The sequence below is a fragment of the Electrophorus electricus genome, chromosome 26, assembly GCF_041902795.1.
Source record: "Electrophorus electricus isolate QZ-2024a chromosome 26, ASM4190279v1, whole genome shotgun sequence".
NCBI lineage: Eukaryota > Metazoa > Chordata > Actinopteri > Gymnotiformes > Gymnotidae > Electrophorus > Electrophorus electricus.
The window spans coordinates 4,016,977-4,040,656 of record NC_137522.1 but is presented as its reverse complement, the minus strand read 5'-3'; the positions used below and the strand labels follow the sequence as shown (position 1 = coordinate 4,040,656).

Sequence of the window (23,680 nt, the reverse complement as noted above, 5' to 3'; positions counted from 1 at the left end):
CTCACACTGAGCGGTACAGGCTAATGTGAGATCTGCCATTAGTTGGAGTTGCTGTGACAAATCCATACCAAGAATTGCCATGAATATGCAGTCATGAATGTGTTCTTCCCTGTTAACCAAAACTCACAAAGTTCAGTTCGAAAAGGGCTCTTATGCAGGTTTCTGCCTTTTCACCAGCCCACTGTATCCTTTGATAAGACATGCTTGTGAATCACGTTCCATTTGGGGTAGAAATATGTCATATTTTCCTAACACAACATACATTTTTTTTCATCCCCTTACACTTTGAATGTGAAAGACATGAATATGTTTTTAGACTAATTTCCCATGGCATAAATCAATTAACTAACCCGCACCTCACCTTCTTCATTGTGTAGTTTTTTTTGCTAAACGGAACTGTTGAAATCTGTTTCCAGTCAGCCAATTCCCTAGGGTGGATGAAAGCAAAGCTTTCAGGTGAACTAAATTTGACCATCTTTTGAAGCAATCAGTTCAGTAATCACTTCTGACACCATGTAAAGTGTTTCAATGTCCAAGCACCAAAGTAGGGTTCTCACTAGAGTATGTTTTAATGCAGCAACTTCTGAACAAAAAAAAAAAAACGCAGTGCAGAAGGGATCTCTCTTTTTTCCTTATTTTGTTAACTCTCTCCTATCCAATAGTGTTGTGCACGAAACATTCTTAAATTCTGAGTGCACAACATACAAACATACACATTTATGTAATTCACATTACATGACAAACTTTCTAACTTTCTAGTCTCAAATCAACACGGGTCTAAAAACAAAGTGTGTGTGTGTGTGTGTGTGTGTATGTATGTATATATATATATATATATATATATATATATATATATATATATATATATATATATATATATATATATATATAAAAAATTTATTTATTTTAATTCTGGCCATGGTCCTCTTCCCAACATTCAGGGCTCCAGGCAGCAGCTTGGGATGTCGGCAGGAATCCCCTGCCCACTTCCCCAGGAAAAGTCCATTATACATCAAAGGAGTAGGTGTCCTGTGGCGGTCGGTCATTTTGTTACGGCCCGAGTGCCGCAGGGCGAGAAGCAGGATGCACAGACGACGTCGATGTAGACAGACATTTATTGAAAAAGACGGAAGACAATGGCACTCACATATAACATGAACTCAAACACATTTAACATTAACGCTGGGTGGGTTGGGGTGGGTTGGGGTGGGTTGAGTTCAGGGAACCACTTAAACAACAAGACCTTGAACAATGACTGGGTTTAAATACATAGACATAATGAGACTAAACCACTGGCATAAAAAGATGGCCAAAGAAAGAGACATAAGCCACTGACATCAAGACAAGAAAACTCCAAACAATGCACAGAGGGTTTAAGCCCAAATCCAGCGCTCTAAGACTGTACACTAAGTGGAAGGAGGGGGCCGAAGACTAGTGAGCATCAGATCCAGGAGAATGCAAGGAAGATGGCAAGAAGTGATGACATGCTTAGTGAATACCTCAGACAGCGGAAACCCAAAGAGGATGGGAATGAGGAGGAGCAGGAACCATCATTGGAGGATGAACCTCTGCACGGTATGTACCACCAGCAAATACTGAAAGTGGCAGATACTGAACAATCCAACCAATGGCTGGAAAAGGTTGGACTGAAGGACAGCACAGAGGCAGCACATAACTGTACAAGATAAACATGAAATTTAACTAACTTACAACCTGGGAATCGTAGTAGTGCCCTTCTCGCCTCTTGCTCTCTTTCCACAATACCTTTAGTTTGTTTTTTAATGAGCACAATAAATATAATTTAGTTCAGTCATACGGTTCAAAACCGTTTGTGTTTAGTGGCAACAAAAATGATTCCATGGGATATACATGAAAATTAAGACAAACTGGAACATTTGTTCATCAGTCTCTATAGCCGATATAGAATGAATTCAAACCTAACAACGCCTGCGCGGAATGATTTTACTGGTACTACACCCAGTCTCTGTCCGACTGTAGCGGCTTCGTTGGCCAGTTTTAGACAGAAGAAGCGAAGCCTGTTCCAAGCGCAAGACCGATATCTAAAAACTTTTTAGATTCCGCTATAAAGGTAGTCGTAACTTGATTTCATTTGAACTGAGAATAGACCATGTCGTCTTCCTGGCAAATCTATGTGGATAACCTGATGTCCGATGGCAGCTGCCAAGATTCCGCCATTGTTGGTTACAACACAGACTCAAAATACGTCTGGGCAGCGCAGGAGGGTGGTACATTTAACAACATAACGGTAATGCCCTTTATCATCACCAGTTGTACAGTCTGGGTGGTGCGTACACACTGTTTTGTATTTCCATTGCGACTGGACATCACCCTGCCTCTTGTGAATATCCAAACCTAGCTATATGACAATAATTTAGACGCTTGCTCGCTAGATAGCTAACCTACGTTATTTCAGTTCAGAAACTGAAACTGGACTGAAGCTTACAATTCTATTTATAACTAGGCTAGCTGAAAATATCGAAAGGTTACACACACGTCCCTCTACCTTTAGTGTTTGATATTAATGGTAGAACAATTACGGTTGAACATATTCGCTATCTAGCTATTTGGATTAGCTATAGCTACCTATTTCACTGGTTAGATGAGATGGTAGTTGAGGCAGTCTGTCCTAAACAGCTATCTAGAAAGAAGCAAGCGTTTACTAGCTAGCTGACGTGATTTTAACGTGTTTTAGTTCTGCTTTTGCTGTTTGCTGCTTTTAGCTGTTATTTGTGTCGAGTGATCTTTGGCAGAAGCTCCAGCAAATAAGCAGGCCGTTGAAATTTAGCAAAACAAATTTTACTGGAACGATGCTGTTGTTGAGTTTTCCCAGAAATACTGGCACAGAGGTTAAAAATAAAATAAAACAAAACGTTTTAAACCAACACTGATACATTGTTTTTATTAAAATCTATTTACGATCTATGTTGTATGCTAATATAGACTTTCCACATAATCGTGATGTAACCTAAACTAATTCTTTTCACCATTTATACTTGGTGTTTGTTTTCTGTGACTTTGAGGCTGATACTAGAAGCAGATTATTTAACGGAGCAGGCGAAAGACCTGCTGTCTTCCATTGTTTGTATACCTGAATTCCCACGCCTCTGTAGAAGGCGCCCATATAAAGCTGACTACATAAAAGTTGTGTGATCATTTGGACCACGTATGCAAACAGTGTGATTTACCTTGAGTGGGAGTATGTTTTGATTGTAAAAATCCAATTATGTTCCCTTCTCAAAAGTTTACTTGTTAGTTTAAGTTACAAATTGAGTTACAAATGAAAGGACATAAATACATCTTATATGCACAGCGTGTACCACCTAGAAAGTTTTTATTGTGGAAGCTGCAGGATTTATTTGATATTGGGAGGATTAAGTTTAACCAAACATTATTCTTGAAAGTCACAGGTGCAATATGCATCTGTCTACTTTTTTTTTTTTTTTTTTTGGCAATAATTGGTTTTCACAGAGGACATAATTCAAATCTTTTGGCCTCACTTTTTTCCCCTTACGTTTATTTTCACTGGGTTTTGTGGGTTTGTCAGGTTTAATTGTCAGTTTTGACAATTCATGTATTAACATTTGTTTGTGTTATTTATTAATTCATTTTCCATCACCCCATCAAGCCTAGTGCAGGTTTAGTGTCCATACAGCCTTATGCACTTTGACAAGTGCTTGGCATTATACAGATCTAAAGTTAAAGGGAACTGCTTATATGAAATAATATTGGCATTTAGTATCCGAGTGAATCATCAGTGTCGGGATTATTTGAATGTGGTGTGCTGACCTTTTGAGCAGAACAGATCTTATGCAGGTGCTGCTATTACATATGAGGGAGGGGTGATTTGGAAATCACTAAATTTTCACAAGTATGCATGAAAGCTGCCTCACCTGCTCTCAATTCCAGGACCTCCACCCTTGCTTTGGCCTGGTTATGGTGGAATGTTATTTGCACACTGCAACAAAAGTGGGTTTACCTCAGACTACCCTGAAGGGATCTTATGGCATCCATAGTCAGTATTTCTGTGGTCAATATGACATGATGGTACTTGGCACATTGCTGAATTTAGTGATTTCCCCTGTGTTCTCTGCATTGTTAAAAATATAGAGTTCTAAACATACTAGTTTTACCAGTTGTATCATGAACTACAAATAAGTAAAAACAATTCATTTGAAGCTTTAGAATGGTACTGTACCAGGTTTCTTGCATTTGGTAAATGTTTAAATCATAATGACTACAGGAACTAAAGGATATTGTACATATCAGGACGGTGTAAAGTACTGTGGTACGTTACTGGTTCATGGATAAAACAGGTTGAAGCAGTGCTTTGGATTGCTGTTGAGCTAAATGTATTTTACTGTTAGTTTTGGTTAATGAGGTCAGGTCATAAGCCTACTGTATTGCGCATATAATCAGGCTGGTGTAAAGTACTGGTAAAGTACTGTGGTAAGTTTACTGTACTTCTTCATGGATAAAACGGGTTGAAACACTGCAGTGGATGGCTGTTGAACTAAATGTATTTTACCTTTAGTTTTGGTTAATGAGGTCAGGTAATAAGCCTACTGGATCCCAGCTGAGCACAGTTTTCTTTAACACTGTGTCTTTCCATCTTTCCAGGAAGAAAAAGTTGGATCAGAGGCCAAATATATTTTTCATCCTTTAAGTAAATTTTGGTCCACATTTGATATTGGTTCATGTGTTCCACTTATAAGCCCACAGAAATTGATGTCCTGGTAGGGAAAGACAGAGAAAGCTTCTTCACCAGTGGTCTGACCCTCGGCTCCAAGAAGTGCTCAGTCATCCGTGACAGTCTGCTAGTGGACAATGACTGGACGATGGACATCAGGACAAAGAGTCAAGCAGGAGAACCCACGTACAACATTTCTGTAGGCAGAGCTGCAAAAGGTAATTTTCAGGTTCTTGTGCTTCTAAAAGCTGGAGTTTTGAGTGGTTGCATAATTTGTTTATGAAATATAGTAGATTAGTGTGCATGCTGTGGTGATGTGCCTTTCTTCAATACCACTTTGGATATGCTCTAGCTTTAATTTTCAGAATTGTCCATGGGTGTGTTTACAACACAGGCTACAGTTCAGATTTTTTTTTACCCCTTTCAGAGTATTTTACTTCTGATTTCTATCAAATTTTTATATAAACATGCAAAAAAGATTGTTTTCCCAATTGGGCAAGAAGTACTGTAAAGTCTAATACATGAATATGATCAGGCTGTAATGAGGAACAGAATGTTCCTGGTCAGTGTTTAAATCACATTTTTTTTGAACTCCTGGCACTTCCTGTACATTTGCTGAACAGTCAGTCAATTTTATATCAAAATCACAATTTAAATAATTTAGTTTTCAAATTGTAAGATCTGTGATTTTAATTAAACCTCATTAACAATGCTGTTAAGATTTGTAAAAGGCCCATATCATAGGAAACTGAAATTTCCTTGTTTTTAAAAAAATTTAAAGTCTGATATAAACATTGTTACATTTTCAAAGCATACTTAATAAGTAATCTTTATTTGCTTCTGCTATGGTAATGCTAATTTCTTTTGCAATAGTTTAATAAAACTATAATTAGAAAGTCTAATATTAAAGTCTAATATAATTCATCCAATTCCATAATTCACATGAGAACAAAACAAATTTATAATGTGGACCATGAAAACACACACTGAACTTCTAGAACATTTTCATTATCATAACATTAACTTAAATCAAAATAACAGTATTGGTCAGGAAAAACTGCCCAGTTTCCCCAGATCATTCAGCTCAAGGTATAACCATTTGTATGCTTTCACCTAAACAGCCCAAGTGGGAATAAGGCTGGTTCTATTCATCCTTTTTTCAGAAAAAGACAATGGAATCATCTTTCCATAATTGCAAAGTAATTGAAATATCCTGAAATATATGAACACGTTGAACATGTTTCCCTGCTGCAGAGCATTTAAAAAACAGTAGAACGTTTGGAAAAACTAATTTGGGGAGTGTGTTTGTGTATTTGGTTGTTGTTGATTGGCCTGCTGTCAGCAAGAATCCCTAGTCTCCTCATTTAAAACCAATACAGCACCAGTTGACACAAATTTTTTAGTCCATCATCATTAGTTTATTTCTGTGGACTAGTCAGAATTGAGATCACATATCTTATGGAAGATACACATGTTAAGATGTTTATCATTTAGCTGCATCTGTGTTTCATGTAAGATGCTACAGCAGAAAACAGATTAGAAACTTTTTTTTTTCATTTGTTGCTACATGCAGTTCTATAGTTTAGTTTTGTTTAAAAAAGGTAAACAGGCTTACCTTTACTTTTCCATAAACTCCAGGCCAGTGAATACGTGTTCTAGTATGAAGCACTGGACAGCTGCAGGCCCTGAAGAACCTAACTGCACTCCATGAGTGCCTACCAGCACAAATGATGGATGGTAATGGATGGAACCCACCCTGAAAGGTTAACTGAAGGACCCCCAGAAAGGGACAGTTCCATCAACCGCCAGCCGATAATGAATCCCATTTGCTTGTGGGATTTCAAGGTACTTGTAGCTGCTGGTATTATAATACTCTTTGTTCTAGCTAACTTCCCTCTCCTTGTAACTATCCAACCACACTTATCTAGTCCAAATGACATTCCGATGTCATTTCTGTATGTCCTGGTGACATGGATTAGTGAGTTAATGACTCGTTCACTTTTGCCATACAGCTTGATGTCATCCATGTAGAGCAGGTGCCTGATGGTTGCATCAAACATCATATGGGGGGCGGGGGGTTCAGGCAGAACAGCAAAAGGGACAGGGCATCACCTTCGTAAATCCCACACTTTTATGCAAAAAGTTGGCTTCTTGCGCTGTCTTCCACAGCCCCATTGAGTTCTTGATGAAGGCGTTTAGAGTCCTGTTTTTGTTATACAGCCTTAAGCATTCCTGGATCTATGTGTGGGGCATTGAAACATATTCTAGTCAATCCAGGTGGTGCACAGGTTTCTGGTCTTACAGTCTTACAGGTGCTTGGCTCCTCTGTTGTTCTTGCCAATGCCTTTCTGGGCCCTACTCATGTATTGAGCCATGTGCCTACTCATCTTGGCCACAATAATGCCTAACAGGAGCTTCAGTGTTGTGCAGAGGCAAGATAACTTGCCTGAGAAGTCAGCTCAATGGGAAAGAACAAGATCTGGGCAATCAACACCATTGCTCTACCAGTCAAAGATACTCCACAGGCATAATAAACTGGCCTAAGGAGGAGACAGGAGCCACTGACATCAAGACAAGAAAACTTGCAGTGAATGAAAGATTTCATTCCCAATCCAGCACTGAGACTGTAAACTATGCAGAAGGAGGGGGGCCGAGGACTAGTGAGTGTCAGAGCCACTATCCAGGATGAAACACCAGGATGATGGACCGCAGTGATGAAGTGCTTAGTGAGTACCTCAGACAACAGAAACTCACGGAATATGGAAATGAGGAGGAGCAGGAACCACCATGGGAGGATAAGCTTCTTCACAGTATGTACCACAGGAAGTTAGTGGAAGTGGCTGACATAGAGAAATCCTATGAATGGCTGGAAAAGGCTGGATTGAAAGATAGCACAGAGGCATTATTCATGGCAGCACAGGAATGAGCTCTGCATAAAAGATCAATAGAGGCTAGAATCTACCACACCAGGCAGCACCTCAGATGCAGACTATGCAAAGACAATCCAGCATATAACTGTGGGGTGCAAGATAGCAGGCAGAATGTACATGTGGCTGGCATAGTTTACAGAAACATCTGTGGAACACCCCCCCCCCCCCGAGAGATGGTGGAGAACGACCAAGCTGAGATCCTCTTGGACATCCAGATACAGGCAAAATAAGAACACTTTGTTGATCCCAAAGGACATTGCAAAAGAAGACAAACATTAAATCAGAATAAATAGGGCACTTAGAAGTAAGTTACATAACTACAAAAGTGGTACAGGTGAACTATAAACCTTGATATTAGTATTATAGATAAGATAAGATAAATAGGGGAGTGGTAGCTTAGTGGTTAAGGTACTTGACTTGTAATTGGAAAGTTGATGGTTCGAGCCCACTGTTGGGCCCCTGAGTGTGGCCCTTAACTCTCAATTGCTCAAGTTGTACTGAATCATAATTGTAAGTTGCTTGGGATAAAAGCATCATCTAAATGCATTAATTGTAAATCTAGCAGGGTCTAGATACATTTATAAATTATGTACTTAACTTATACAAGAGCAGCCTTAGAAGGTGTTCCAATGACTGCAAACATCAGTATTGCACTAAGATGCTACTGCAGTAAGAAACATATTAAGTGGTAAAACATGTTATGTGATGAAACACATGCTGACACAAGTGAAAAATGTATATATACATATATGACTATGTACATGATATAAATAAGAGCTGCAAAGTGATTGGAGTAATAATGGAGTAGATAGGAAATGAAACTCCTAACACTAGGAGTCACAATAAGAAAACTAGTCAGACTAGAGAGTAGAAATTAAGTGATCTTAGTAGCAGGTCAGATACATTAACAGTGAAAATGAGTGCATTAGTATAAATGATAGTATGGAAAATGGTAATGACTAACCAACCAGACATAGTAGAGGTGGATAAACAGCAGAAGGCGGCTGTAGTGATAGATGTAGCAATCCCAAGTGATCATCAGGAACAAGGAACGCAAAAAGCTTGAGAAATACCAAGGGCTGAGGGAAGAGCTGGAAAAGATATGGAAAGTGAAGGCAACAGTGGTTCTATTAGTAATTGGAACACTAGGGGCTGTTACCCCCAACCTGGGAGAATAGCTCTAGCAGATCCCAGGAACAACATCTGAGATCTTTGTCCAGAACAGTGCAGTTCTAGGAACAGCTAAGATACTATGCAGGACCCTCAAGCTCCCAGGCCTCTGGTAGAAGACTTGAGCTTGAAGGAAAAAGACAGGACAAGTAGGGAATTTTTTATTTATATACACACTCAGAGTAGTCAAGTGAACAGCAGTGCAAGGTGTTTTCAGTGCTTCTGAGGTTCTAGCAGGTGAAAACAGTAAACCAGTCTGTGTCAGAAAAAAAGTAGATGTTTAAATCAGCATTCATTCCATGGATTTCCAAAGTTCAAAAAAGTATAGATCAGTTCTTTTTCTGTGTATGAACTTTTAATGTCCATTTAAAAAAGTAGGGAGATGGCCGGTAGTATTTATTCTTTCAGGTGTTCAAGGCTTTGTAGAAAATGTGAAGAGTCTTTAACATATGTAGGTGAAGACTGAACAATTGGTTGAAAAATATTTAGAAACTTGGATATAATTTCTGTTGGGTGACAACAAGCAGATATAATAAAACATCTAGAATTGTTTTCCTTATGAATTTTAGGAGAAGATAGAAACAGCCAGTGTTGGCATAGTTACTCAAGTAATCCATTAATGATTACTCATTAATTAACTAAACTTGTAATGGGATTACTTATTATTTCCTGGCAAATCTAATCTCAGACCTCATTACTTTAGTTTTAAGTTAGATCCTAAAACCTATACAAATATACTGGAATCAAATCTACAAACATCTGGAAAGAACAAGAATGACAGACAATAGTCCTTTCAACAGTTTATTTAGGAATAAAATGGAGCAGTAGTATCAACACTAAACATGTATAAAATGCATTTAACTATACTTGATGTTACTATTTTTTCAGAACAAGTCCATATGTATTTAAGCAACAGCAAAGTTCACTGATGTGCTAATAGTCATGTGATAGCAGTATGTAAATTGATTGAGAAGTGGCGTTACTAGAGTGCCTCTGTTAACACCGTGACACCACACATAGCTCCTCACTTGGGATTGGACTAGCAACATATGGTGTGGTCTGATGAGTCAAGGTACCAGTTGTTTCAGGCTGATGTAGGGTTCGTGTGTGGCGCAGACCCTATGAACACATAGACCCTTGTTGTCTACAAGGCACTATGCATGCTGGTGGGTGCTTCCATACTGGTGTGGGGTGTGTTCTCATGACATGGGTTCGGTCCACTGGTCTGCCTAGACACATCATTGGCCACTATGTTTCACTGCTGGGTGACCATTTGCAGCAATTTATATACCCCCACAATGATGCGAAACTCCACTATTCGTCCAGAAATGGTCTGAGGAGCATTCTGGAGGGTTCAGACAAATGGTGTGGCCTGCACGTTCGACCGACATGAGCCAAATCGAACATTTATGGGTTGTGGTGGAGAGGTCCATTGGCACTTGAGATCCTGCACCTACAGATATCACGGAGCTGTGCGTGGCTATACAGATGGCATGACTCAACATCCCTCCAGATGTCTTCCGTCCACTTGGTGGAATCAATGCTACGTCGAGTTGCTGTACTCTGCTGAGCTAGAGAGGATCCTACACAATACTAATTTCTGTCCTATTACTTTTGGCATATCAATGAACACTCCAATGACATCATCTTTAGTGGTCCAACAAAACCTATATTTCAGGCATGGAGGCATGGAGAGTGTTGACAAACGAAAACAAAATTATCTTCATAAGTTAAAAAAAAGTTATAGCATCTTTAAGAGGCTCATTATAAACTCATTACATGGAACAGCCTGAATCTATGCTTAGAAAAAAGAAGCCACTGGTTATAAATAAGCTTTTGTTCACCCATCTCTGAAACAGTTGCTATATCTCAGAATATGCTATATACATTTAAATTTGTTGATATTAGATATTATTCTAAGTGGTAGGCTACTAATACTTATTATGCTAAGATAATTATATTCATAACTGCTAACCAATGTTAAATTATATAATTTAATTTTTTCCTGTATTGTTTCAAACCATAACATAACTCAGTTGTCACTACCTTGTAGGAAAATCACATGGTGTTTCAAACCTAGCAAATTTCCAAGTTTACCACACAAATATCTGCCTTAATTACTGGCACTGGACTATTCATGATATTATTGAATGTGTATTAATAATATCAATATTTCAGATTTTATGTGCATTAATATCAATATTTCATTTTTAAAAATGCTCAACACACTTGGAAATTTAGAACCCCATAAAATAAATGTTTAATTATTTTAATGACACCATGATTTTTAAAAATTATTTAAACAACAACTTTTTCTAATAAAATGGTTTCACTTCCTTCAGAAGCACATTGTTTACACAACTGATGATTCTTCATGTCTGAAACATCCTGATTCTCTGGAATCCTTGTATACTTCACTGCAATTTTGATTATCTCTACATATTTTACTACAGCACATTTCATTTACTCTCTGCAATTTTTAAAATGCATGTTAAAAAAATATAGTTAGGTCCACACACACACACACACACACATACACACACACACACACACACACACACACACATACATATATATGCGCTGTGAAGTGTACAGCAAAGTGCTGATGAACGACCTCTGTCCAAAACATCCCATTTCTCTGGAAGCTCTGTATACTTCACAAAAATTTTGAACATCTCCTGCTGTCTCTTGTGTGCGCGCACGTACACACACACACACACACACACACACAGACAGACAGACAGGTACAGGTATCGCCAAATATGATAATATAACTGAAAAATCTGAACTGAGTCACTGGTGGTGTAAACGAGGCATGGTGTAGTGTGCAGTCTTTTAGCTTTTTGAGTTGATACAGAATTCAGTACAGTAGAAATGAAGTATTCTTTACTTTTGTCAGGGTTCAATTTGTCTGAATTATAATTTTGAAACTCTGAACTTTTGGTTTGGTTTGAATATTGAGTGTAAAGCCATCACTGGTGTCTTTGGCATTTTATTGCCACTAATTAGTAGGTTCTTTTAATTCAACATTAGCTTTTTCTAGATCATTTTTTTCTTTTAATTAAAGATATTGAGGCCAAGTACTATACAGGCATGCTCTTCCACTAATGTTCATGTTAGGAGTTTTTTTGCGGTTTTAGCAGTGTGCCTTTTTTCTGATGGATATATTTCCTCTTAACAGATACTCCAGTATAATAACAATTCCACAGCCATCCTAAATGTTAGATTGTTTTTGTAATCGCTATTCAACTTTTACATGACAATTTGGATTTACCAAATTGATTGACCAAAATAATTTATTAACAGACTAAATGTTTCATTCCCTAACACTGGAATTGTAGCTGTAATTTTTTTTCATATATATGAATAACTGTATATGAGTAACTTGCATGTTTTCTTTGAATCCTTTTTTTCCCCCTTTACCATAAATTAGCTGTTTTATGTCATCTCATTTATGGAATTTCTGTTAACCTCAATTTTGCTAAACTTCCCTTTTCTATCTCTTTTTTTCCAGTCTTGGTTCTTGTAATGGGCAAAGAAGGGGTCCATGGAGGCGGATTGAATAAGAAGGCATTCTCAATGGCAAAATACTTACGGGACTCTGGGTTCTAGTTTAGCCTTCAAATTGGGGGTGGTGGGGGTTTAGGGAGGAATAACATGCACACAAAAACTTTAGACATATTTATGGAAATAGAGGTTAATGTTAGTTAATTTTATGTTAACAAATAGTGATCAGGAAAATCTTATTTTCATTGATTTTTTTTTTTTTTTTGTCTTGTTTTTTTCTTGTGTACTCTAGCATTGGCTATAGTGATGGGAAAAGAGGGCACCCATGGAGGGGAGCTCAACAAGAAGCAAAAGTACCTGAGGAAGGCTGGATATTAATCAACCCTACTTTCCCATCCACCTAGCAGCTCATGCTTAACACCCTGCCTGTATGACACTCTTTGCTCTTATTGATGCCTTTGCTCAGTTTTGTTTGTTTCAGGGCCCCCTCCGCATTCCCAAACAAAATGCAGTGTCTTGCTTAGATGTCAGTGCCAATAAATCAAGTGAAAGAAAGCTAACTTGAAAGTAGTAACACTTAGTATTTTGGTAGTGCAGCTTGAAAAAAAAAAAAAGCCCATTGAGCACCTCTGATGTTAAAAACAACTTCAGAATGTGGATGAGATTAACTACATAAGTTTTTGTTCTTTCCTTGTGTCACTGTCTCTACATTACTGATAGATTCTTCTTTCTCTTTCACTGTGCACATCTTGGTGAATAATCTTGTGTATCTTCTTCCTCACTGTAGTTAGATGCCTGGGCATAGTTTTGATTTTAGAACTTGGCTGTATTTCCCTGTGTTCTGTGTGGACATTCCATTGTTACAAACAGCTCAGTCACTTAACAGTTCTTTTGACATCTTCTGTAATAGTGTTTTGTTATTTTGAGGTAATTTTCGGAAATGTATCCATTATGAATCCCTACTTGTAAAGTCCCCAATTGTAAAGTTTACATTTACAGCATTTAGCAGACACCCTTATCCAGAGCGACTTACAAAAGTATTTACAATTATTATTTACAATTTCTCTGACTCATTTTGAATGATGACAGTTGGTCTTATGTTCTGGATGACTGTAAAGCACTACCAGTTATGACAAATTGCAAAGAATTAAGGCTTGTCAAGTCATTGGCCTGCCAACAACTTTTCATTGTTGCTTTTTATGCCAGCCCACAAAGTTCCACAAAACTGTGGAATAAATTACCTTCTAAAAATAGTATACCAAAATGTATTAAAGCTCAGTATTAACACTTCTACCCAAATAAGACACTAAACAAAGTTGAAACACTTCATAGTGGGTCATTTTTTGTGCTTGAAAGTCTGGTTTATGGAAATTTGAAGCAAAAATGTTTATCCTGTGCCATAATGTGGAAAGAACCCATGTGATCATGGATTTTAACTGCTCAGAAATGAAGCAATTTTATTTGCACTTCCTTGTGAAATGGTTTGGCGTCAATTCAGTATCAGTATTTGCAGATTTAGCACTTGCCACTCATTTTAGTTAATTCTTTCCCTCCACACTTTTACCTGGAAACAAAAATGATTTCATATCCACAAATCAAGTGTCATTAAGTGACTGTCACCTTGTTAACAGAATGATCAAATAAATTTTTCAACCACAAACTTGTATAGCTTTCCTTTTTTGAACAGTAAAAATTTTCATATACATTTGTTATGAATGGGTTTTAAAAAATGAATGGTTATTTTTGGCCAAAAAAATCTAAGGTGGAAGCTGGTCGAGAAGATATCTTCCAACAAAAGCATTTTATTTTAGATTAAATGAAACTGTACTACTTCACACAATGGACATGACAAAAGCAAACAGATTCAACTAATTCTTTAACCATCATCTCTCCCTCCATCTTCTCTTCATGGAAATATATCTCTGATTACAACATTCAACATACACACACCCCCCCCCCCCCCCCCCCCTTTTCGAACAAAGAAATAATTGTTTGGCTTATTTTTCCTTGTGCCCAGCATCACAGCCTTAGATCAAAATCAAATTACATTCCATCACCCCTGATGTTTGTAGACAGTTTGGCAAAAGAATTACAAAACTCCAATGGTAATAACTGTTAAGGGAAAAATAAGATTAATATGATCATTAAATCATACCATTGAGTCGGGTTCTCCATACAGCACACTGTACCATTAGAAACTTTAAACGCTTACCTGCCTCTGCTAGTTAAAATTAGTGCAGCAACAGTGCTTTAAAACAAATTGAACTGCACTCACAATATTCAGCTTTATGGTACTCTGTTAAACCTTGTGCCCTCCCCACCTTTTATTGAAAGACTACATTTTAAAATCATACTCATGTCAGTGATTCATATAAATCAATCAAAGCAGTATGCACATATTACAGCCAATTCTTTTGAGAAATTACTTTCTCTGGATACATGTTCTCTTCATAGTCAACTGTTTAATAATCATTGTATTTACTGAAGGCTGTACTTTTCCTGCAGTAATCCAACCCCTGACACTTCTGATTACCCATTTATAAAACAAAACTTTCCATTAATTTGACAGTCAAAAAATTGCAGTGGTTCTCTTTATACTTGGGAGCATGATGGAAGAGACTAATTAAGTAGTAATGAAATATTACTCCAGTTACATTGGCAATCCCTCAGAGTCAAAGCACTGTGAATGGCATTCTTGCTCTCTGATCACACATAGGCTACATCGGCAGGTCTTTCTTGCTGGAGCTGCACCACCACTGTTTCCACGGTGACCTCCTCCTCGCTGTCACTTGTGTCCATGTTGCTATGATCATCATAATTGGGGGAGCCCTGGTCCTGCTGGTACAGTGAGGTGGACACGGTGCCAAAGGAGTGAGCACTTGTAGAGGCCAGTGAGCGAAGTAGGGGGGTGCTCTCAGATACTTCTTCTGTATCTTCTGATCCACTGTCTCCTGAGACAGAATCTGAGTCTGAATCTTCAGATGGCACCACTTTTTGCTTACACACTGGACATGTCTTCTTGGTCTTGGTCAGCCAGGGGTCCACACACTTGCAGTGATAGGCTAATTAATGTAGGAAGAGAGAGTTTTGTCAGAAACAGACCTCATACACCATTGGAACTCTGTATGTGTAACTGACATGTCATTTTCATTGACATAATACAAGTTTGTAGGTAAACAAACAATATTTTTGCCTTTTACTAATGCACCACTACTTTCGTAACATTAAGAAAACAATTCATTGTAACGGATTAGCAAGAAAGTAATGGTAGAAATGTAGAGCTTCTAAGTTGCGTGTAATGTTTTGTTGGTATGCAAAGTGTATTATGTTGGGTCTGCACATGTTTGTGGATGACTTTTAATAAAGCCTAACTGACATGTATTAGGTATGGTATTACCTGTCATTTTCACTAGAGTCTTATAATTTCTACATCAGCAATAATGAGTGGTAGTGGTCGGAAGCTGGAGGTGTAAGGTGGGGTAGGGTATTTGTTGTTGTTTTTGAGATGTCAGCAATATTAGTAGGTAATATATTTTTTGTTTGATTTCTCCTGTTAATCTGATGGAGTGTCGAAGAGTGGTACTATAGGCCAAAAATGTTTGTAGACATTTCTTAATTATAACTGGGGCTTTGCTAATCAAGGTCCAAGAGCTCATAAAAACTACCAAAAAAAAACAAAACACACACACACACACACACACACACACACACACAACAAAAACAGCAGCAGCAACAATCTTTGCAATACATACAGTGTCCAAACTTTTTTGCACAGGCCATATAGATAATTTTGATCATTTTTCAAAAGTTTGTGAAAGATAAAGTAACCGTGCTTTAGGATATGCTGAAAATATTGTGTTTGATTATCTATAGTCGCGGCCAAACATTTTGAGACTAGCACAAATTTTGGTTTTCACAAAGTTTGCTGCTTCAGGTTTTATGGTGGCAATTTGCATTAACTTTAGATTGTGAGGAGTGATCAGATGAATTGCAATTAATTGCAAAGTCATTCCTTGCCATGAAAATTAATCACAAAAATTACTGCATACCAGCACTGCCACAAAATGGCCTGCTAACATCATTTCAGTGATGATCTCGTTAGCTCAGGAGAAAGTGTTAACGAGGACAAGGCAGCTGATATCACTCTGTCATGCTGATTAGAAGTGCAGACTCGTTGCTTTAAAAGCTGGTGGTTCTTGGACGTTCTCTTCTGTTAACTGTGGTTACCTCCAAGGAAACGTGCAGTCATCACTGCATTGCATCAAAAGGGCTTCACAGGCAAGGACATTGCTGCTTGTAAGATGGCACCTAAATCAACCATTTATCAAATCAAGAACTTCAAGGACAGAGGTTCAATTGCAGTGAAGAAGGCTTCAGGTCGCCCAAGAAAGTCAAGAAAGCTCCAGGACTGTCTCCTAAAGGGGATGCATCTACAGCATCAGGTCACCACCAGTGCAGAGCTTGCTCAGGAATGGCAGAAGGCAGATGTGACTGCATCTGCAAGCACAGTGAGGCGAAGGCTTTTGGAGGATGGCTTGGAGTCAAGAAGGGCAGCAAAGAAGCCACAAGGACAGACTAACATTCTGCAGGAAGTATAGGGAATGGAGAGCATAGGACTGGGGTAAAGTAATTTTCTCTGGTGAGGCCCCCTTCAAACTGTTTGGGACATCTGGACAAATGACTGTCCAGAGGAAAAAAAAAAAGGTGAACGCTACCATGAGTCCTGTGTCATTCCAACAATGAAGCATCCTGAGATCATTCATGTGTGGGGTTGCTTCTCATCCAAGGGAGTGGGTTTGCTCAAAATTTGCATAAGAACACTGCCATGAATAAGGAATGGTATCAAAACATCCTCCAACAGCAACTTCTTCCAATGATCCAGGAGCAATTTGGTGATGAACAATACTTTTTCCAGCATTACATAACTTGAAAATTTGGGTTTACAGCCAGGAAACTCCCCAGATCTCAATCCCATTGAGAACCTGTGATCAATCCTCAAAAAGAGGATAAACACAAACACAAACACACACACACAGAAACTGTGATCAACTCCAAGCACTGATTAGGCAAGAATGGGTTGCCATCATTCAATATTTTGCCCAGAAGCTGATATCCAGCATGCCAATTGCAGAAGTCTTAAAAAAGAACAGTCAACACTGTAAATATTAAGTCATTGCTTAAACTGGATGCATTTGTCAGTAAAGGGTAGGGTGGGTAGGGTGGGTAGGGTGGGTGGGTGGGTAGGGTGGGGGGAACTAATGAAATGCTTATTGTACTTCACTATATCATATAAACATCTCACAAAATGATCTAAAAAAAAAAGAGAGAGTAAACTTTGTGAAAAACAAAATTTGTATCAGTCTCAAAACGTTTGGCCACAACTGTAGACAAACTTTGTTTACTACTGCTGCTACTCCTCCTCCTCCTCCTCCTCCATATAGCTATAGGGGTACTACAAAGAGAATAATTATAAAAGCTGAACCATTAAAACACATACAGATGATAAAATTATAAATCATATAATATAGCAGATAAGTAAGATAGCTAGCTGTTCACTTCTGTATGCTGAATGCACATATCTCCAAGCAGGAGATCAGATGAACTGAGAATACCTGAAAATGCTGAACTCACCATGTGAGCATGGAAGAACCCGCAGTCGGTCTCCTTCTTCATACTCATCTAAACATATGGCACACACATCATAATCATCACCTAAAAGAAATAATAATCATGAGTCACAATTACATTTCGTAGAAAATGCATAACAATAGACAAGGGTTGACAATGAAGGTTGACATGTTCAAACCCAAACCCATTCTCTCAATCTTTTTTTTTTTGATAGCATCCATTGCCAGTTTAGGCCTATGAGTTCTTTTTTTTTTTTTAAGTCTGTTAAAGCCTGGTTTACAGATTACATTCATCTTCACTATCCTACTTTAAGAGTTCATCGATAATCTCAAAATTTGGAGGATTTTGTGGGAATACCAGACATTTTACTATCTATCAGTTGTTAATTTGCCATACCATTTATTTAATGAATATCCATGAACATGAGCCTGGTTTCATAGCATTCCATTTGGAAGTGGAAGGATGACTTCAAAATCTAGAATTACAAAGCCTACTCTATTGTTTCTACCATTTATAACAAACAATGACGCACTACTTGAAGGAGAGCAACTGCATAACCTAAAATATTCAGCCAGTTTTCTTTGCCAATTATACAGTTCATTTCTCAAAAATATAATCATAAAAATTATGAAAGGATCTCATTTCTATATTTGATTCTTTAGAAATGCATTACTTTAATGTATTTAGCCTTAAATCCCAATTTTCAAAAGATGCTGTTCAGTATCTTTGTTGATTTCTTGAGGAGTGTTCACCCTGACCTCACTGAATTTAACATCAATTTTGCTGGCAGCCAGCTGGACCAATAGATTTCCTTTTGGAACCCTGGCATCCCCAAAGCCTTTGATGATGGTGAAAAATGTTTGTATGTCTAAAATCAAAGGAGTTTAGGCCACACCTTCATTTTCCAAAAGCCTTTCCTGGTCTTTTCCTTTACTGAATAGGTCATTCAACTGAGTCAGTGTATATGAAATTTAAAAATTAACTTGTTTTTTATGGAGAATGCCAGGGCTGCATGTGACCATATTGGATAAGGAGACACTGTAACATCAGTAAGTTTTTCTGCTCCATGCCTGAATCCTAGGCAGGGCAGTTGCTGCGGGCATCAGATGGAGTGCAGAACAGAAAATTAGGACTTTTGTGGCATTTTCTTAAATGGCATTTATCTGACGCTTTTGTCCAAAGTGACTTACAATTATGACTGAGTACAATTTGAATTGGGCATTAAGGGCCTTTCTCGGGGGCCCAGCAGTGGCAACTTGGTTGCAGTGGGACTTAAACTGACAATCTTCTGAGTACTAGTCGAGTACCTTAACCATTGAGCTGCCACTGCCTCAACTTAAGAGATGAGAAGGAAAGGAAGAGACTTCTGGTACCTCTACTTTCTATATGTATCTATTTGTGCAATGGAACAGGGAAGGAAAGTGCTGGGGATATTATAAGGCTAATTCAGAAATAGGTGATCAGTTCTCTGCGCATGCTCACAGAGAAAGCTGGTTGAATTGATTAATCAAGCACTTGATGCTCATTACCTAGCATCAAGGCAATTCCATGCATTTCGATTCAGATAAAAATAAAAGGCATGTAGACTGTAAATGAAATTCTAATACACAGAAAAAAAAGGGCTTTTGAAGTCTACCAATTTTTATATGTTAATTTTCAATTTTATAATCTTTGATTTATCTCTGAAATTAATATTTGGCATAGGCTGAATAGCAATGATTTCATAATGTTGACACGAACACTGAAGTTACTTAACTAATTATCACCTAGACTAAAGACAATTAAATACTTAAACTAATACTTCAGTGTTAAACCACAAAATATTTAAAATTCATTTATGGTAGTTTAAAAATGGTTTTAGGATTTTCTGCATCAGATACTTGGTTCTAGAGTTACAGACAGGGCCAAAAAAAGTGACTAAACATTAACATTAAACATTAATACATGTACTTCAAAGCACATTTGGTTACATACAATCTGTCCACCCACACCTCCACAAAGTGGCCATCTTAGACTTCATGCTAAAGGTTAGGGGTCAGTGAGCTGAATTAAATTTGTCAGCATGGAAAGAGGAACTATAACAGTGTTCCATTTACAGGCCAAAGGAACTGGACTAAGCAAAATGGGAGTCCAGCATAGGTCTTAAATTCTCTGATGAAGTACTGTACCTTTCTTGTACTTGTGGATTGGAAGCTTCTTTAGCTGGTCTTTATGCAAACGACTTCTTCTAGCCCTGTGTCTGTCCTGCACAAACTTTGTGATCTGACCATAAGGGCACAGAGAACAATCATCCAAACAATGTCAAATACTAGTGGCTGAGCTCTCATTTACTAATAAAGATGACCAGTACTACCCACCATAAACACTACAATGAGAATGAGGCAGATTCCAACAATTATGAGAAATGGGATCAAGTAGTACTCTAGGGGCAGGCTGAAGTCTGGCATGACGATCACATGACCCCTGAAAACAAGGTAAAGCAGCAGACATCAGTGAACAAGAACATCTCTCTGTGCTCATGGTTGCATATTTGCAGTAAATTCATTATGGTTTGCTTTTCCACCTAGTGTTTGGGAGAATATGACAACTCAAAGATGCATTTTGCACTAGGAAAAAAAAATAATGATAAATTTATAGAATGTTAAAAATCATGTGACAGTTCAACGTCTAATTTTTTACATCTGTTTTGACTGTGGTAATGATATCCACTAATCAGGAACAACATTAAAGCCACTGACAAATGTGAATAACATTGATTATCTCATTACAGTTGCACCCATCATGGGGTGGGACACATTAAGATGTAAGGCAAACGCAAAGGTCTGAGTAATAAAGGCCAAACTGTTATGGTTAGATGACTAGCATAAGTCAGATGGTCAGAGCATCTCCAAGCAGCATAGCAGTGTTCCAGGTATTCAATGCCAAGTACCTACAGTATAGGATTATGATTGCCCAAGACTCCCATTGTCCTGTCCTCCGTATGGGGCACGAAGGCTGATCCTAAAGAAGAGCTACTGTAGCACAAATTGCTGAAAAAGTTAATGTGGGCTATGAAACAAACATGTCAAAACATCACATCTTAGTGTGTATGGGGCTGCATAGATGCAGTCCTGTAAAAGTGCCCATGCTGACCCCTGTTCACTGCCAAAAGTGCCTACTCAGGGCTCGTGAGCATCAGAACTAGCCCCTGCTCTTGTGACTGCAATTAACCCTGAGGTAACCCACAACACCCCTCCTGCAAGATCTCATCAAGATGCATTGGAAGAACAGACCTTGTTCTCCTGCCTGACTGGATCTTCACCCCTAACAACATAATAATATCCATCCTGAGAGACCTCGGTTATCAACACCAGAACACTTTTGGCTCTACTAGGATGTCACCTCAGCCCTCTTATCAGGTCCTCAAAGTCACTCCATAAGAAAGGTTCATTACTCTGCATGGACACATGGCCCAAAACTTTTCAACCCCAGATCTGGCCTCGGGAAAGTAAAAGACCATAAAAGTAGCCCTCTTGGATTTTAAGAATGACTTCACATCCTGGAATACCTACATCAGAAAGACTTATTAAAAGCTCATTCTTGAAGGACTACTGGATTTGAACCTTTCCCATACAAAAGGCCCACCGGTGGGCATCGCAACGAGACCAAATTCAAATAAAGGATTTGTCCTTATTGAATTTTTAGGAATATAACACGATTTTTACATTGTGTGGACTATGAATCCAAAGCGCCCCTCAGTGACTACACTATGGTCCCACATCTTGACTTATTAACTATCTATGGCTTATCAATGAATTGTGAAATACAGAACAGTCAGAGTACGCTTAATTCTGAGTGAAATCTTACCGATTGCCACTGAACTGTTATGAGACTTCCTCTCTCCAATTTTGTGATAAACTTTCTTTATGCCTCATCTCAGGTATTCAGGAAATTATTACACCCATATCTTAACCCTATCTGCATATTAACCTTTACACTAGTTACTACTGGTTACCTCTTCATCTCAAGTATAATAGACAGGTAATTATTTTAACTATTAATAATATCAGGACAGTTATAATACTTGGCTACTCCCACCTCCCCCTGATATCCCCTGCTGTAGCCCACCACACCTCCACCCTAGCAAACTACTTCTCCATTGCTTTTAATGGATGTTCTCTTGCAGGTTGGGTGTCAGACACATGTACACCTTGGGACAAGACTAGGACCTCTAGAAAGTTGGGCAAGACATGAATTATTTTTTTCATTTATTTATATTTTTATTATTATTATTATTATATATTATTATTTGTTATTATTGTGGTGACCATTGTCAGCCAGAGGAGGATGGGCCCCGATTTTGAGTCTTGGTTCGTCTCAATGTTTCTTCCTCATGCCCTAGGGAATTTTTCCTTGCCACTATCGCCCTTGGCTTGCTCACTGGGGGCTTGGACTTGGACATCTATCCCATAACCCAAGTATCACTACCTAGTTGTTTTACTTCCATCTTTTTCTTCTCTTTCTTTTATTAAATGACAATCAAAGCTGGAGACGAGACACAAATCATGAATATTCATGAATAATTTCTTCTTGTATCTCCATCCAGGAGACTGGCAGTTAAAAATAGATTCTCTGGAGTGCACTGAAGTTAAATGAAGTCAGAAGAAGTTTCAATTCAAATTCCCATCAGTAACTTGAAGTCTGAACCTCTCGCAAGAAGAATTAAGTACTTACATAAGTCTGTCTTGTATCCAGTTTGTTAGTCTCTCAAAACCCAAAATTTGCTTTCCACTACTCCATCAATGTTAGGTCATCCTCTTTTGTCATTGGAAGAAAAGATTAGTTCTGTTTAGCCAAAAGTAATTAGTTTTAGTTTCGTCAACCTTAGTTTATTCATAGCTACAACTAGGATACACTCTCACATCGACACCTGCGAAGCTACAAGGAATATATTCACACCAACTCAAAACCCTCAGTGAAGCTCAGAGCAGTCCTCCATAACTTGGACTGGCTCGTCTTGCCAGTTTGGAACCACTTGGACAGTGGATCAGTGTTGCTGGCAGCGTAGAGGTCCTTCATCAGCTTTGGAAGCAAAGCAATTCTGAATTAGTAGTTTCTTATTGTAGATATTCCTCACAGTAGCCATTTCTATCTACTCCCTAAAATTCAATAAGGACGTTAATCCTGGCCGTCCTATTGTACCTGCTTGTTCCTGCCCAACAGAAATAATATCCCAGTTTCTGGATAACATTTATTAAACTATTGTTCAGTCCTTATCTACATGCGTTAAAGACACAAATCCTAGAATGCCTGAAAGAACAAATGCTACTTGCCAACTCCTTGCATTTTTCAATGGACAATAAAAGCTTGTAGGTCATCACTAATGAAGATGGTTTGAGAACTTTAAAACATTTTCTTGATGCAAGATCTGAGAATAAACCTCCCATAGATATTCGAGACAAAAACATTAAAGACATGCCCATCAAGAGTCAGATAAACGACCATTCAAATAATGACTTTGGTACTGTAGCCTGCAACCGCTCTGGATGTGCTACATGTAAAAAGACTAAACACCGCTACTAAAATAGCTGGCACAAAAGGAGATATTGTCATCACCAATTCCTCCTCATGCATCACTGTGGGAGGTATCTACTGTATTACTTGTAAGCGATGTAACCAAGAGAAGGCTTGCTAATCAGTTTGTTGAACAACTTCAAACATCAGAATCAAGGATTTGTCATTTTCAGTGACAAGGCCT

The 23,680-nt window shown here is 38.2% G+C and overlaps 2 protein-coding genes across 11 annotated transcripts in view; one reads left to right on the top strand and one right to left on the bottom strand.

Moving 5' to 3' along the window:
• The first annotated feature begins 1,312 nt into the window (after nt 1-1,312).
• On the top strand, nt 1,313-13,975 carry pfn2b (profilin 2b). 5 transcript variants are annotated; one of them, XR_014120156.1, is made up of 4 exons: nt 1,315-2,266; nt 4,734-4,926; nt 6,347-6,553; nt 12,608-13,975. XR_014120156.1 is itself a non-coding variant. In XM_027006865.3 (4 exons), exons 1-4 carry the CDS (start codon nt 2,129-2,131, stop codon nt 12,617-12,619), a joined length of 399 nt encoding a protein of 132 aa, XP_026862666.1. In that variant the 5' UTR covers nt 1,315-2,128; the 3' UTR covers nt 12,620-13,975. The 5 variants fall into 5 exon arrangements, 3 of the variants coding, with proteins under 3 accessions (XP_026862665.1, XP_026862666.1, XP_026862664.1); XR_014120155.1 differs by having other exon boundaries at nt 12,323-13,975; XM_027006865.3 differs by lacking the exon at nt 6,347-6,553 and adding an exon at nt 12,323-12,378.
• Nucleotides 13,976-14,097: 122 nt separating this feature from the next.
• rnf13 (ring finger protein 13) overlaps nt 14,098-23,680 on the bottom strand; it is a 28,909-nt gene continuing 19,326 nt past the window's right edge. For 4 of the 6 annotated variants that reach the window (XM_081708577.1, XM_081708576.1, XM_081708579.1 and 1 more), the window contains 4 exons: nt 20,301-20,406; nt 20,112-20,205; nt 17,947-18,027; nt 14,098-15,377 (listed from right to left, as the gene is read on the bottom strand). In XM_081708577.1, the coding sequence (XP_081564703.1) occupies nt 15,022-15,377; nt 17,947-18,027; nt 20,112-20,205; nt 20,301-20,406 (637 nt within the window). In that variant the 3' untranslated portion in view covers nt 14,098-15,021. Of the gene's footprint in view, nt 15,378-17,927; nt 18,028-20,111; nt 20,206-20,300; nt 20,407-23,680 lie in introns of all 6 variants that reach the window. The other 2 variants (XM_081708578.1, XM_081708580.1) reach the window with 2 other exon arrangements.

Coding starts and splice junctions, on each gene's coding strand:
- pfn2b (XM_027006863.3), top strand. CDS start 2,129: ATGTCGTCTTCCTGGCAAATCTATGTGGATAACCTGATGTCCGATGGC. Junction 2,267..4,733: donor GTACATTTAACAACATAACG/GTAATGCCCTTT, acceptor TCCACTTATAAG/CCCACAGAAATTGATGTCCT. Junction 4,927..12,322: donor TGTAGGCAGAGCTGCAAAAG/GTAATTTTCAGG, acceptor CTTTTTTTCCAG/TCTTGGTTCTTGTAATGGGC.